Here is a 15865-nt window from a genome sequence, read left to right as displayed (position 1 = left end):
TCTAGCACTACCCATTTCCATTTCTGTAATATTTCCCTGTTTACATTAATCTCTCCTTTGCCAAATTAAGCAGTAAAGCTGACAGACATGGTTTACACAGCTCATGTCTGAAGCAACTGTGCTGTACCAACCTAAACAGCAGAAGTAAACTTCCCCCTGCATTTGTCAAGATTTACACTGCAGCAAATATTAGTAGACTTAGACAAAGAGCTGGAGAAAAGATTGCATTCAGAGTAAGTACCAGAATCTTCTGAGAAGTCTTTTTATATTGCATTCAGTCTCTGGATTATTTGCAAAAAAGATAAAGATAAAAGTAAACAAAGAAGGATAAGAGATAGAAAGATATTCAAACTCTTGATAATCCAAACATCTGCTTCTCATAAAGCCCTCTCTTGATATCAAGAGCAAAGCAATACATTTAGTTAACATTCGCACAGAACTACACGCATAAAAAAAGATTAATTCTGGAACCATAAAAACACGTGAGGTAATGCATTACCAGCTTGGTTAACCAAAGGGTCCATTGTTGGAGGCTTGCCAAGGCCTGGACGAAGTCCTGGAGTTGCGCTAGTGCCTGGGGTTGGCACATCACTTCGAGGAGTTGGTGTGCTGGATTTCAGAACAGGCGTGCTGGCTTTTTCATGCTGGTATCATTAAACAAATTAAATGAGTATTATTTTTAATCCAGGCCATATTATACAATTTATCACAACAGCAGCTGGGATGCTGGGCACCTACTACCTAGTCCCTCAGCCAATTTTCATAAATCCATGCAATGCTGACAACATTAACTTGTGAGAGAGAAATGCTGACCTTTTTGATTGCTGCCAAAATTAAAATAAGAAAAGAAACACAGACTTATTCTTCCTTCTTCCATTGGCATGAAAAAAAAAAAAAAAAAAAAAACACAAAAAACCTGAGCTAATTTTTTTTCAGGACAATACAATACACATCACCAAATTATTCTAGCTTGAAATCATTATTGTCTCAAATATTATTGGACACAGCAAATCTAAGTACAAAAACAAAATACCACAATAGTTCATAGTGCCAAAACATTGTGACACAAAAGCTACAGAGAATCTGATCAAATTATTACTGATACTGCAGAAGAAATTTTGAAAGAGTAACAGCTTATTTAAAATTAACAAAAGCCTGGAGAACTTCTTAGTGACTATATACAGACTATGTTAAACCATACGCTATTGCTCAAGAAAAATAAACAATGCTTAAGCAACTCTTGTACTCTGCAATAAATTTGCAACTCATTTGACAGAAATGTAGGAACTACAAGAAATCAAAATGAAACAGAAAATATTGCTGAGGAAGAAAGCTGAATAATACCATGAAGGTCTGGAAAACAGTAGTCCATTTCCGTTTCAAATGTTTAAAGCCATGTACTTCTGCCACAAGTAGTTGCAGGAGAATGGAGAGTTAAGACTTTATAAGAAAGAAGATGATTTATCTGGACAACAGACTGCTACCCACCAGACTCATTTCTTTGGATTTGAGGGAAGTGGAACTTCCTGAAGAGGCTGTAGATGCTGGACTGCTAGAGGCATCTTTCTTCAGCAGGCGGGTTTTATCTATACCGTTTTCACGTGGTGAATGAGTGGGACTTGCCCTTGGGGAAGAAGGATCCTAAAACAGTGGGAAAGGAAGAACAGCACATAACCATGTCATAGGTTGGTACAAAAACTCCACTAAGGAGTCTATGGGAAAAAAACCTAGAATTTCAGCAGTAAGTCCAAACAACAAGACATTTTGTTATCTCTATAGAAAAAAAGCTGAAATCCCTTCATCAATTTAGAGACATGAGTTCATATAGTAAGCAATCTGGTTTTACTTTACACTACATGCAATCATAAACTGTTTCCAAGCATAGAGCTTGCAATCTAAGCACAAACTACGGCAAGCACGCACAACATGTGGTAAGAGCAAGAAAGACCAACAGTAACTGAAGTAGAATTTACGCTCTTTTTTCCATGCACGCTCTCCACGCACTGCTAGTGACAACAAACATTTCAATAATCTCTTTCAGGCCATACAAACCTTGCTCATGTCTACCTTCAGAAGAAGAGATAAAGATGCATGCTGTATATGCCATAATATCTGTCACTTCTTTCTAAATACTATTTGCAACTGTCTTGCTACTTAAATCTACAGGAAAAACTGAAACCACCTCTCAGATGATTATCTTTCTCTCTTCCAGAGGCACTCTCTGCATTTCCTTTAACCTGAAATAGCCAGCCCAGCAAGCTACAATGCCATCAGAGCTCTGCAGGTTCTCCATGCTCCTTTGGCTCATGAAAATAGCAGCAGGAAGGAAGCAGTCCTCACAAGAGGGCACCAAGTCTACTGATTGATTACTGAGCAGTTTCATTTTAAGTAGGCCTTCTGAAAAGACTACTAAAATCCCTGGCTGGTTACCCATTTTTCTACTTGGCTGACATCATTTGGGCACTTGGAGCTGGTGAAGACACCTCTTCTCTTGTCAGCTTCTCTCCCTGTGCTTTTCACACACCAAAAGAACCATGCTACCATATTCAGGCTTCCTAAATCTCTTTGTTGTATGAAATAAAAGATGAAGAAAAGGGAAGGCCCATCCCTTCACCTTGATGGCACTGCCAGATCTCTGCCCTGGAGAAAAAAATGTGGCTACAACCTCTGGAAAATTTTGTGAACGGACTGACTTCATTCTGACTTTAGCTGACTTCCTTCTAAAAACCAAATATTTCTGGAAAATGCTGTCTTTTACATAGGGCGTTAAAATACTAGTGATCTTTAAGGTACCAAAAATGTTTTTAATAATACTCCTACTATTAAATACAAGGTTAGGTAATGTCTTCCTTTTTCATTTGAAGACACTAGCCTGAAAACCTCAGCCCTCCACCTGCATCTCACCACAACTCTCTCCACTGCAGAGCAGCTGTGAAGCATCAGAACATAACTGCAGAGGCAACAGACCTGGACAAAGCAGCAGCAGGAAAAGCTGAGATGGCAACCCAATCAAGCTCAGAAGAAGGCATAGTAACTGCAGTACTAACAAAAAGGAGAAGTTGTGAATATTTTAACATATCCACACAGAGGATTCTTTTTCTTCTAACATCTAAATGCACTTTTCCTTTAACCTTTGGGCAAATGTCAAGACTACAAAAATGAAAAAAGTTACCTCATTGGATACATCTACAACCAAGTTATCGTCACTCTTGTCCCCATCACTGTCCTATTAAAAATAAATAAATATAGTGTTCATTTCAATTAGTACATTAAGAGCCCAGAGAGAAAGACTACGCATCTACTCAGACATTTTTTGGTTTTCCTAAACAAGCTTTTCATTAACTTATTACCAACAGGGAAAACAATGAAAACAGGAAAACAACACCTTATTTCTGCTTCAATAATAAAACCCATATAAGGTAGAACTAGTTGAAAGGTGCTGGTCTCACCATCAATGCAAGAGAGTCCAAACACCCTCCTTATTACCATCATAAACAGTGTTATCACTACTCCTAAAAGAGAAACTCATTCTGTTCATATGCTAATCTTATGTGTTAATCTTATGGAAATTACTGCTTGTGCATACCTAAAAAACCAAGAGATCTCAAAAAACTGGAGCTTTTTTGGCATTTGTTTGATGTATCAACTTCCTCAAAGTGATAGGACAATTTTGCTCCTTCTCCAGAAAGGAAAGTTTTGAAATGGAAAGTTATGGGGAAGAAAAAGCTTCAGAAATGCCAAGGCATTTCAAGACTTCTGCCTAACAAAACCAAAATACTTTGACATTCCTAAATGGAAGTGTTTTATTGTGGCTTCTCAAGCTGCATTTTGACTGTTTCACATAAATCTGTGTTCACCTGAGCTGCTCTAGTGCCTCAAGATAGCTGTTACTCTAGTGCCTCCTGGTCCCTATCTCCAAAATGGTCAGGGATGCCCCAGTAGACACATTCTATGATACACAGTGGTCTAGTGATTTCTGCACGATGGTAGTTCAACCAGAAGGTGAGTCTTGACTCAAAACCAAACAAAAATTAAGTGAATTATTTAGAATTTTCATGTAGGCCAAGTTTGACATTTCCAATAACAGTACTTTTACTTAAAAAGTTTCTAGGCAAACAAATCAGACATACAAGATTACTCAAACTGTCTCCCATCACTTGCATTCAAAGTGTCTGGGCTATCACACTTAAAGCCAGACAAAGTAAAACACCCATTCCTTCCTCTACTTCAGGCCATAAATGTTTAAAAAAACCCAAATCCCCAAAAACCCAACAGGTAGTTTCAACCCTTCCCTTCTCCTTTAGCAGCTGACTATTGCTCCAAGAAATACCACAAACATATTAGGGACCCAAGAGTGCCACTGAAGACAGAATGGTGGCTCTATTTGCCACTCAGGAATCTGTCCAACCGAAGGGTGCAAAAGGAAAAGGAATTGGAAAGCTTCACCCCCCATTATCTGCCACCTCTTGAAAAGTATGAAGCACCCAGAAGGCAAGAACAGGTTAGAACACATTTGAGCATGTGGAAGCACAGTAGGTGGGACACCTGTTCACCAGAAATACCACCCCTGAGAAGGGCAAAAACAGCTGCCAAGCAATGATTAAGTGCACTCCACTGACCCCGTCATCTTGAGAAATAGAAATTTACTGGGACTATCAAAGGCATCTCCTATAGGTACTCTTGATATCAGAAAATTCTCCTCACTAACAAACTAACAGGTTGAAACTATACAGGTCCTAACAGAGAATTTAGTCAGAAGTCAAAAAGAAAAAAAAAATGCATTTTGCATCTTCCTTCCAAAACCAGCAATTCCTACAACTGGTTTATCTCCCTTCTGACAAAAGCAGTACTTCTTTTCCCCTACAAGTGTCTCGCCTAAAATGAGCTCAAAATCAGCAGCTCTGTTTGCAGAATTGGGGAACCTTTAAAAACAAAGGTCTTCTTCCAGATTAGAATAAATCTGTAACTGTCAAATACCCTTGTTTTTCTCAGTTCTTTATTTTGATGCTGCCTTTAATCCATTTCAAGTGAACAGCAAACAGAACCATACATTTAAAATGTGGATTAAAACAAACTGCTTCTACAGTGCAATATCCTTTCCATTTCTTTCCAGTAGAAACACAAGAAAAACAAGCAAGTTAAGCTTTTTCTTCCTTTTTTTTTTAATATCAAATGTAGCTTAAGAATACTTAATATCAAATATTTAAAAAGAAAAATGCCCTTAAAATATCAAACCCTCAAAGTTGAGGGAGTAACATGGGGAGGTTTGCCAAACCCTTCTGTAATCAAAACAAGATTATTAGAAAGTGGTGGAAATACAACTTGCAAAACCCTAACAGTACTACAACCCCACAATGTGCAGAAAGGGGAAAGTAACCTCATCTACCGTCAGTAGCTCGAGGGATAGGCAACAGCTGCTCAGAGATATTCTCGGTCCAAGTGGATAGAAATTATCCTACCAAATACTGAGGAAATAAAGTAGCACTTGATTTTTCTCTTGGGTTTCAGTAACCAGGAAGTAATTAATGACTGGACTCATATAAACCTGACAATTTGCCACATTATTGCTATGTCAAAGAACAATATCTTCTGTTAGATTTAAGTTCTTCTTTTCAGTACTCTTTCACACCAGTCCTAGTCTCTAAAGCCTGTTCAAGTATCACCCTGTGATTTGGCTGAGCATTTAGACTGGAAGTTGAAAGCCTATGTGAACCTTCTGAGGTTTACATATGCCACACTTGCACTAAAGTGTCTCTTCAAAACCAAGCAACAAGCAAGCTAGTAAAAAACACAGAAAACAAACTGTGAACACTTTATATTTCAATTTGCTTTCTGCTGAAACTGCCATATCAACCAAAAGCAAACTTTAGTAAGTCAGTACAGCCTCATAACATATGCAATTTGCAATGGTAATTATTACTCAACATGGTAGTAGCTAGTATCAGAAAAATGTACTAATACCCTCCAAATCAACAAAATCTTCCATTTCAATCAAACCTGCAGGTTTTAGAGCAGTCCAGAAAGGATCTGTTGCTCAAACTCTCAGAAATGTCCCAGAATACATGTGAATTCTGAACAGCTACTCCTGGCACATTATTCCCTGTTGAGGAGTATTACTTGACAATAGCCCAAAACATTGACTCACTACTCTTCCCACACCAATACTGGTCTCCCTGGCACACATATTCATGTACTATATCAGCCATAGGAAACACATTGCCTTGTTCTTCACAGCTCTTTTACTCCTCATACAAACACAGTATGTGCAAATAAATTAATCATTTCTTTGACACAGATTTGCTTACATAGTGGCTGGAATCCTTATCATCCACCTTTCTCTTTTTGATGTCATTGGTATATTCAGGGCCATTCCTGCGTTTATCTGTGCTTCGCAGACTGTCCGGGACCAACAGAGAATTACTCTGTAATAACAAAAACCAAAATCAATCAAAAATTCTTTTCAAGATTCCTTCCTATATGCTTAAAAACTCAAATTGGATGTGATCGATGCTTTAGCAATGTGATACCTACATAGTCTTTCATTCCATTTAATTCAGCTCTAAGTACTTCAGGCAAACATGTACAGCTTATGCATTCTAAGAAGCTTGGCTTTTCATTGTTGAACTTATCAAAAGTTTAGTTCACTTGTCAGTCACCATCTATTTAACTAATTAATTCAACTGAATTTATTGTTTAGGAGAAGCAGGCTTGCTGTTTACTCATGACCAGGTAACAATGATTTTTTTTAATATACATATCCCACATAATAAGAGAGACTTACTAAATATAATCTGATTGATTGCTCACTTCTAGACAACCATAAATACAATGAGGCTTTTGTGTGTCTATACCTGCAGGCATGGATAGATATATAGCAACTTTAACTCTTAGCAAATATTTACCACATAAGGTTATGCAGTAATCATTTGTTACTGCAGTAAACTCCAACTGGATGCCTTCAACAAATGTATTGCAAACAATGATCAAATATTTTTACTTCCAGCATAACGTTTGCTACTAGTGTGAAATTAAGGCTAAAGTGTTGTTTAATCAGACTGGATCTGAAAAACTGAGGCCAACACACACAAAAAAAAAGACAAAAGCAAAGACTAATCTTTTCCTCAAACTACATGGACTGCTTTCATTCATGCTAAGTTATGCTAAGTACAAACTGTTGACCCAAAGAGAAAGGCATTTTAGACATTTTTCAATCACATGACAATTTTACATGCCTGCGATTCCCATCTCCATCTCCGTTCCAGCCAAAGCATTAAAACGTGTTACAATGAGTTCTTTTAAGTGCAGGATTAGCATATGCAAGAGGGCAATTTGTTCAGTGATGTGTTAATGCTGTGAACAATACTGAATGAGTTGAGAAAAAAAATCTCCTTTCATAAAGATCTGCTAAGCCTAGTTCCTAAAAGCCAAGTACATGCTTACATAAATAAATATATGCTTACATAAATGTATAAGGAAATACATATTTACACGCATACATGTACCTCTCTCAAGAGAAAAGCCTAATACTGACATATATACTGTGATATAAGTGTAAACCCCCAAAGGAAATACTTAGATCTACCAAAGAGCCAGAGATATTTACTCTTAATGTATCATAAACATACACTAGCAGCCAGTGAACTGTGCAGTGAATGGCTTCCCCTTTAAAACCTGAGGACACCATGGTAGTTTTGCTTGGACATTAATATTGGTCCCAAGGAGAAGGAAAACAAAACAGGGTACATAAGGCAATCTGAATCCTCTTTTTCCTACTTCAGAAGCTGCACTTTAATGCCAATTCTGAGCTCTTTTATTCATGACTATTCAAGCTAAACAAATGCCAAGGGGCTTACATAAAGCATATAGGAGGGTCTGATGAAATTCAGTATAAAGAAGCTCAAAATAATGTCTTTACTGCAATGTTTTGCAGCTAAAAGGTGGGCTTGTTGGATCACTGAACTAATTGCCTTGACAAACACAGTCTGAATTTAACCCCTTATCTCCTCCCAGATGCACACAAACTCAGGGATTCACTAGTTTGAAAAACATTAAAACTGATATGTGGTATTTTAATGTTGAATTCATTATGCCTGTAGTTGTAGAAACATCTTAAGCAGCAAGCTGTCGATTCAAACTTGACCACAGATGAGTACTCCAAATTTTTTTTTTTCTTAAGGAGGAAAATCTTTTAGTTAAGAGATACTTCCCTTAACAAACTTATTAAGAAAAAAAATATAGTAAAAAAAAATCTATTTTACTACTGAAAAGCTTAGAATAGAACAATGAAGGCAAATGTAGTAAAGTGAATAAACTCAGTTTCTCATTTTAAATTGTCAAAATTAAGTGTGAATAACTGAAAGGTGGCAAAGGAGCAGCAGCTGGGAAAAGTTTAGCAACCCTGCTATTTGAAATTACTACACAGAAGTCTAGGGAACAGCTTGCAAATTTTGGCATGAAGTATGTGTAAATACAATGGGTGATATTTTTTTCTGGTTTAATGTAAAGTCTACCTAGACAATGCTAACCATATTCTGTACAGTTTCTCCTGTAGAATTTCAATACTGTGAAACTTACCTAGGAAATCCTAGGTATACCTAGTTCCCGCTCTGTCCTAAATGCCAAACAAAGATTATGAGATTTGATTTTTCCTCAAAAGACTGATGGCTTACTTATCACATAGACATGTAATTATAACAATAACCTACAGTCCTCACAAGCCTATTCTGCAAAACAGCTCCCCTGTGGTCACGTTTACACCGCCTTTCTCTAACTTACCACATTCATCCACGCTAGAAGCTGTTGTAGAGCAGCTTATTTCACAATACTGGCAGTTGCAAATAAGATTGTGTTGTTAACTCTGGCAAAATTTACCAGTAAACTCAATAATTAAAAAGTTGCTGTTTTGTTTCCCTTAGGAATAGAAGGAAGTTCTAACAATGGTGACTAAAATCAGGTAGAGTATAACTTTTGATGAAAAAATAGCTTGCTAATGTAACATACTACCATAATTCAAACCACCGATTGTGTAAGATTTCATTCAACAATATGAAAATATGTATCTTTTTAAGTAGTGCATATGGAAGATGCAAAACACTAAAGTATCCAAGGAAATAAATGAAAATACAAACAAAAGCTGGGAAGATATGATCATATAAGCCTTGGGCTATTGGCATTTCTTACCAACGTAATGTTAAGGCTCGAGCAACAGTGAGGACAGCCTACCAAAAGCTGCCTTTCCTCATTTCAGCTCCAACAGAGTTTGTATTTGCCATATGTTCACTATCAAGCACAGGGCCAGCTAGGAGGCAGGAGCAACAGCTTCACAATAATAGAGTTCTGCTTATCTTCTCTTTGAAAAAAATAGTCTGTTTAGTTCTTCTACCAGGCCTACTAACATCTGACTTATTTTCAAGAGTAGGACAATCATTTTTATTTTAGCTATAAGACTTATATAGCTTTTTAAACAATGCTACAGAAATTTTCAGTTGGGACTGATCGTCAATAATAATCAGTTTGTACAAAAAGGGCAAAAAATACATACATGCATAGTTGATTTCCTAAAGAGGAACTGCAAGACACCAGTTTTCATTTTGTCTTAATTTCAACAGACTAGATGCATAAATTGAGGATAATCCCTGCTTTAATACTAGAAATTCAGTTTATCAGGGATTACCAATGCGACATCTATAAATCATGAATCTCAGATCAGAACAAATGGTCAAAATCAATTCTATGTAAATGCTTTTTCTTCCAATAATTCAAAATTTATTCACATGAATCCCTTTTCTTCAAATAAGTCCTGAAAGAAGAAAAAAAAGCCTAATGTAGCACCGCTTCCTGTCAGAATTGCAAGACTGCATAAGGGCTGTATAACAGAAAACTTGGAATCCTAAAGCAACTTTGCTGCCAGCAAAACTTAAACAGTGAAACACCAGAAGCAAATATAAAACAAAAACCTAGTCATGATGCACAGAAAGAAGGCAGGTTCCCTATTAGGAATGTAATGCCCGTTATTCAAATGCACTTCTTCGGCTGCAATGCCATTCCCCATAGGAACTAGTTCCCAGCCACAAGGTATGTGTGCCAGAGGTACAGGCTGAGAGCCCACAGTAATCCCATTTAGCCGCAGTTATAATATAGCACAGACAACTCACCAGAACATACAGAACTGACAATTAACTTTATGCTGATCATTACAGCAATTAAATAACAGTATTTATATCACATCTGTGCTCATGGTTCAACTACACCTGGTCCCAATTAAGAACTTCCCTAGAGCTGGGCTCCTTATCCTTCCCACTCCCCTTTCACCCAAAGACACACACACTTGCTCTGTGCTTGGCCGTTCACAGATTCACTGTACATCCAAACCAACTGCACCCACCTGCCATTACAGACAGTTATTACAGCTGACAACTTGCACTTGCCCATATCACCAAGTAGGGCCACTGTGTTTATTTAATCACAACCCTGGACCCGTGCCACTGCACCACGCACAAGTGCCCTCTACAGCTATCCATATGTAGACAGGAACAAATGCAATCCCTTGTTGAGTGGGCAAAAAAGGATCAAGTCTAACGTCTACAGCCAAAACATCAGTTGCTCAGCAGCCCCGCTGCTCATTGTCAGGACACTGGAAACGGGAGTAGTGCTTAACTGTCACCCAGCAAGGCACAAGAGGATTGCACTTAAAGTTATTTAACGCAAGAATCATTAACTTCCATTTGTTGAACATGCTTCTTGCAAACACACACGTCGACAACCCAGAAGTTGATTTATAAAGTCAATAGGTTTTGTTTTAAATTACCGGTGATGAAACGCTACTGACTTCGCCCTCTTTTCACCCACCATTTTAAGTTATATGTAAACTAGGATGTTCCTATTAGGAACAAGGGAATCTAGAAGCCTAAATGGATTTGAATCGCTCTCCACATCGATTCAATAATCAGGTGACATTAACAGAGAATAAGCCTCCTGTTGATTTCAGTATTTTCTAGCTAATGTTTGTCAGAATCAGGGTATCCATAAAAATTTATACCAGACCACCCCAATCCTCTTGCCCTTCGTCAGCAGCCTTATGCTGCTATATATCAGCGACAAACTAAACTGCAATGCAGCACCCCACAGCAACTCCTGCTGAAGCTAATTTGTAGTTTGGATCTATAGACTGTAAGATATGACTTATTTTTAAGTTGACAGAGCTGATAAAAATAAAAGATACAACTGATTAAACAAATTCAAGTTTTTCAATTACAAGCTACATAACAGAAAATACTTTATTCACAAACACCAAGAAGCATACATGTCCTACACTGAAGAGTACCCTACACTTTCATATAACTCCTTTTATGATCCTCCCCCCCACTCTGCGCTTTTAAAGAATTAAAATACAAAACAAAAACAGCTTGCATACAGTATCAACCAAAAAGTAGCATTTGATTGTACATGCTCCCTTCCTCCAAGACTGAGAGGGGAAGAACAGGACAGAGAGCTAAGGACACAGAGTACTTTTCTGCTGTAAGAAAAAAGCATTTGCTTCACAAAACAATAGCAACATTTGCACTTAACAATGAAGGCAAAAATATTTCTTGGAAAATTTATGAGTACTCAGAAAACAAGCTCATTTTTTTTCATGAGGACAAAAGATAAACACCAACCTTAATGTAAATCCCAAGCACCTAATGGCGGATTTCACTGTCTACAAATTATTACTGATACAATACAGTGCTTCAGAACTTTTGCATTTCTATGCTGTCCAAACAGGATACTAGAACAGTGGGAAGACAAGTGATAAATGAACACCTAAGATGAGTTTGAAAAATGTTGCCAGTACGTTTCCTAGAAAAAAAAAAAAAAATGTGGACAACAAAAGTTTTTTCGTATTGATGTCTCCCAAAACTTTATTAAGCTTCAGTTGCAAAACCTGCTTACTTTGCCTGGCTTCATTACCTGCAGCCAGGCTGTGTCACAATAGCAGGGATGCCTGCATTCTCACAAATGTAACATGACCCAATTTTGGATGCTTAGAGTTACATCAGCTAAACCCCACCTGCCATTATCCATGTAGTCCTATAATTTTGACCAAATGTTAGTAATAATAGTATACTTCATACATGAACTGCTAACTTAAATGTTATATATTTCACAAACATGCATTTACACGCAAAGAACTTATTTTCATTTTAGTTCCTGAAACTTTAAGTAATATAAAAAAGAAAAATGTAGCCATTGCATTTAAATATAGCAAAAGCAAGCAAAATGGACACTGATCATAATCAAGAATAATGAAATAACTACATCTTTACATTCCTGTATAAACACATGAATCTCACTGCATTACAAATACATAAAAGCTCATGACTGCTTATTTGCCTAAGCAGACTTAGGAAAAATAAACAAACAAACCCCTGATCTCATTTATAAATGAATATGCTCAAATAATATGCCACAATATGCTTTACCCCAAATTTATGTCCAAACCCCTCAATTTAAAACCAAATAGGCAAGCATTAAACTGTAGTCTTTCAAACTTGAACATTTGAAGTTGTTAGCTTCTACTGATGATACTGGAAGGTCACATTAGACATATTTGATGGAAATTGTACTGTCGAACTGCACAGTAATACAAAATATCATGGTTAATTTAGGTAACTAACAGACAGCATAGGGTTTGGTGTCTTGGATGATGAACACTAGCCTTTGTCAGGATTTCTGGCAGCACCATTACACTTAAAATGTTATTCTGAAAATCAAATTGATAATTTGCAAAGTAAAAGCCTACTGCTCATTTAGAACCACATGTAATAATTAATCAGACCTGCTGGTATCCTTGTGTACTTGTGGCCAATTTTATATTATCCTTAAAAACATATTTTAATAAATTAAAAAGAAATCCATCACAAATACAAGAGAATTTGAGAAGTTCAGAAAGCAAATCATTCCCAGCTAATCATTTTAACCACAAATTTTAACTTGACTGTCACTTGAATTATGTTCCTTTCACCAAAGATATCATTTACTGTTAAGCCAAGATTCTAATGCAACGCTGTATTTAAACAACTTTAAGTTCAAGTTTAAGCTCACCTGTATTATTATTATTCTCCACTGTGACCAAAAAGAAACTATGGCCACCATAGCATAGTAAACTGAAGTCAATATATCCATACAGCAACATTCTTTTATAAAACTTTCATGATTGTTTCAAGGTTACTTAGTGGTAAACCCAGCATAAAAAAACCCTACTACAGATAATAACCAAGCGATCACGAGTTACACATACGGAGACAGAAGTAACTGCAGTGGAAATGTTATGTACTTTAATTAAATGAAATTGACATATATAGTAAACTAAGCAAACAACATTGCAAGTCTCCCACAACACAAAAGCCAGGCTTCATTTTTGACAGTTCTCCTTCCACAGGAGAGAACTATCCTCAGCTACAGGATAAATTCAGACTCTGAATTTCCCAACACTGTGAAGCATCTGTTTTTAAAGTCAAAAACCCTTTAGCAAAGTACATGATGGACAGGGCAGGGGAGGATGGGAAGAAGCAAGGACAGGACACATAACAACTAAAGCAAAACACAAACCCATCACTCCCACGTGCGCACATGTGTGTGCACACAGGCACAGAATGCAAACCTCCTTCCTTAGCTCTTAAGCAAAGGTGTTGAGAATCCTGCACTTGACTAACTCTCAAAGAAGTACGACCCACTCAAAGAAAGAAGTCCTTAGTAAGTCTGAGGCTTCAAGAAAACCCAGCATAAAATTATTTCCACAGTTGCACTGTCATTAATAACATTAAGCAAGCAGAAATGAATGCTTCTTGCTTATTAATCTAGAAACAAAAAAATTGCCACAAAAGATACACAGACAGTTTCCAGCAAATAAATGTCAAGCCCTAGTATAAAAAAAAAAGCAGTAATAAAAATCAGAAGTTTAGTACTGTAAAGATGAGTCAAATAACTTTTCCTAGTTGAAAAAAAGAAACAAAATAGAGCCAAATTTACCTATGACATCAACAAGCAGAATTAGCTTTGTTACTTGAAATGACGTGAAAGTTGCACATGCCCATCTCAACAGATTAATACAGCAATATCACTCAAAACACAACATTATAAAACGCTGTAACAAAGTACTTCTTCGGCTAGTTTTTAGATAAGATTGCCTTAGACCAATCCTATTACAGCTTATGTCTAAAGGGAAAAAAAAGTATTGCTGTGGAAGTTATACCTGCAGCACAAATTAAGCAGTAAAGACATTAGTACAGCTTAAACTGATTCATTTAAAGCAACTCTTAGGGCTAAACAATGTCATGACACATGGATTTTAAATTTCTCACCTGTTCTGCGACTCTTAATGCCTGAAAATCCTACAGGAAAAAATCTTAACTCTGGCTAATAACATTATACATTAAGTTTCAGTCAAGGTTCTGTTTGATTTGCAGCTTCTCCCCCACCCCCAATAAGCAAACTAAAGTTCAAGTTTCCCCAAAATCATTCTGCTCAGAAACAAACCTGATTCATACAGTTCTCCAAATAAATGAGTTGGTGTTCTAAATAAACCAAGAGATGTCTTAACAAAAAACACATATGCCTAGTATCATGGAACTGACTAAAAAGAAGACAAAACAGACAAACAGTGCAATGCCAGAAGTGGAAACATTAGCAGGAATGTTGGTACTTACTGTGCCTGGCTCTCTGTCTGCTCCCGCAGTAACCAAGAAATGCACAGACATGCCCGTTCAGACACAGAGGCAAGAACAGAAATAAAAAAGGGGGGAAAAAATTAGAACTCAAGCCGCGAACAGTTTTAAAATGGCTTTTATTTATATAAGTCATTGCACATTCCTAATACAGTGATTTCCTGAAAATTACAGTATTTTGTAAACATGATTTACAGTTTAACCATACACAAAGCCTAGTTTTATTTCATGACAGAATAAATTATTTTCTTTTCAAAAATTAGTCAAGTGCAATTTTGCCCAATATTTAATTGCGTACTAGAATTTAAGCCTATGAAACTAAAGTAACAGATGCAATTATCTAAATCTTTTGTTTGAACACATTCACTTCAAAATTTAACTTCTCACTCCCCCTACCTTCCCACCCACCCATTTAACAACATTACTTTCTTTGAAAAAAATTACCCATTATGCAGTTTAACAGTTTTCCACAATATGGTGCAGGCCACTGGTGTTACAACTAAGTATTTACCAGGATGTCAAAATGCTCTGCAAACTACAGAGCAGGTGACACCTAGAGATCCCCTTTTAAAATAGTGAAAACTTCCAAGCTGAATTTTGCTTCAGTGGTATATATGCAGATATTCTTAAGTTTGCCAACAGGTTTTTTTCTCATTCTATATAACTTGAATTCTTTAGAGATGCACATAATTTGCAGCAATGCGCAAATTTGACAATGTCCTAATCAGGCCTGCCATGCCTCTCACCTCTGTGGTGTTCTGCATCGTGATGCTTCTTGTCATCTTTTATTGCCAAGTGAGACTGCCCACCCAAAGCACTAGAAAGGGCAAGAAGGCCAGCACTGCTTCCAAGTGGAGGGATTCCTGGAGGCTGAAGTCCTGATGGATGCGGTGTTAGAGGCACTGGAGGTCCATGGCCATGGGAGAGATGTTGAGCCTGCAGCTGCTGCTGCTGTTCCCAGCAGTATTGTCATCCCCAGAAGAACAACACGCAGCACATAGTTTGGGAAGGAGAAGGGAGAAGTTTGGTTAATTATTGAGAATCAACAGTGGATTTTTTTTCATTTGTTTGTCTCTTTTAAGTCTAGCCTGTCCTCTTTGTCCCACCACAGTATAGATACTGCATTGTATCATGCTGTCTGTGGACAGCTCTGCTCATGT

The 15865-nt window shown here is 37.1% G+C and overlaps 1 protein-coding gene across 5 annotated transcripts in view; it reads right to left on the bottom strand.

Annotated features, from left to right (window-relative positions):
- Nucleotides 1–15865, bottom strand: part of TLE1 (TLE family member 1, transcriptional corepressor) — a 75157-nt gene that overhangs the window by 16926 nt on the left and 42366 nt on the right. For 2 of the 5 annotated variants that reach the window (XM_049794543.1, XM_049794545.1), the window contains exons 7-12: nucleotides 15452–15656; nucleotides 14688–14704; nucleotides 6306–6422; nucleotides 3173–3226; nucleotides 1489–1641; nucleotides 500–644 (exon numbers count right to left, since the gene is read on the bottom strand). In XM_049794543.1, the coding sequence (XP_049650500.1) occupies nucleotides 500–644; nucleotides 1489–1641; nucleotides 3173–3226; nucleotides 6306–6422; nucleotides 14688–14704; nucleotides 15452–15656 (691 nt within the window). The remainder of the gene's footprint in view (nucleotides 1–499; nucleotides 645–1488; nucleotides 1642–3172; nucleotides 3227–6305; nucleotides 6423–14687; nucleotides 14705–15451; nucleotides 15657–15865) is intronic. The other 3 variants (XM_049794544.1, XM_049794546.1, XM_049794547.1) reach the window with 2 other exon arrangements.

This window comes from Accipiter gentilis, chromosome Z (genome assembly GCF_929443795.1).
Source record: "Accipiter gentilis chromosome Z, bAccGen1.1, whole genome shotgun sequence".
In the NCBI taxonomy this organism is placed as follows: Eukaryota; Metazoa; Chordata; class Aves; order Accipitriformes; family Accipitridae; genus Astur; species Astur gentilis.
Note: the sequence above shows the minus strand (reverse complement) of the source record. Positions and strands in the feature narration are given on the sequence as shown.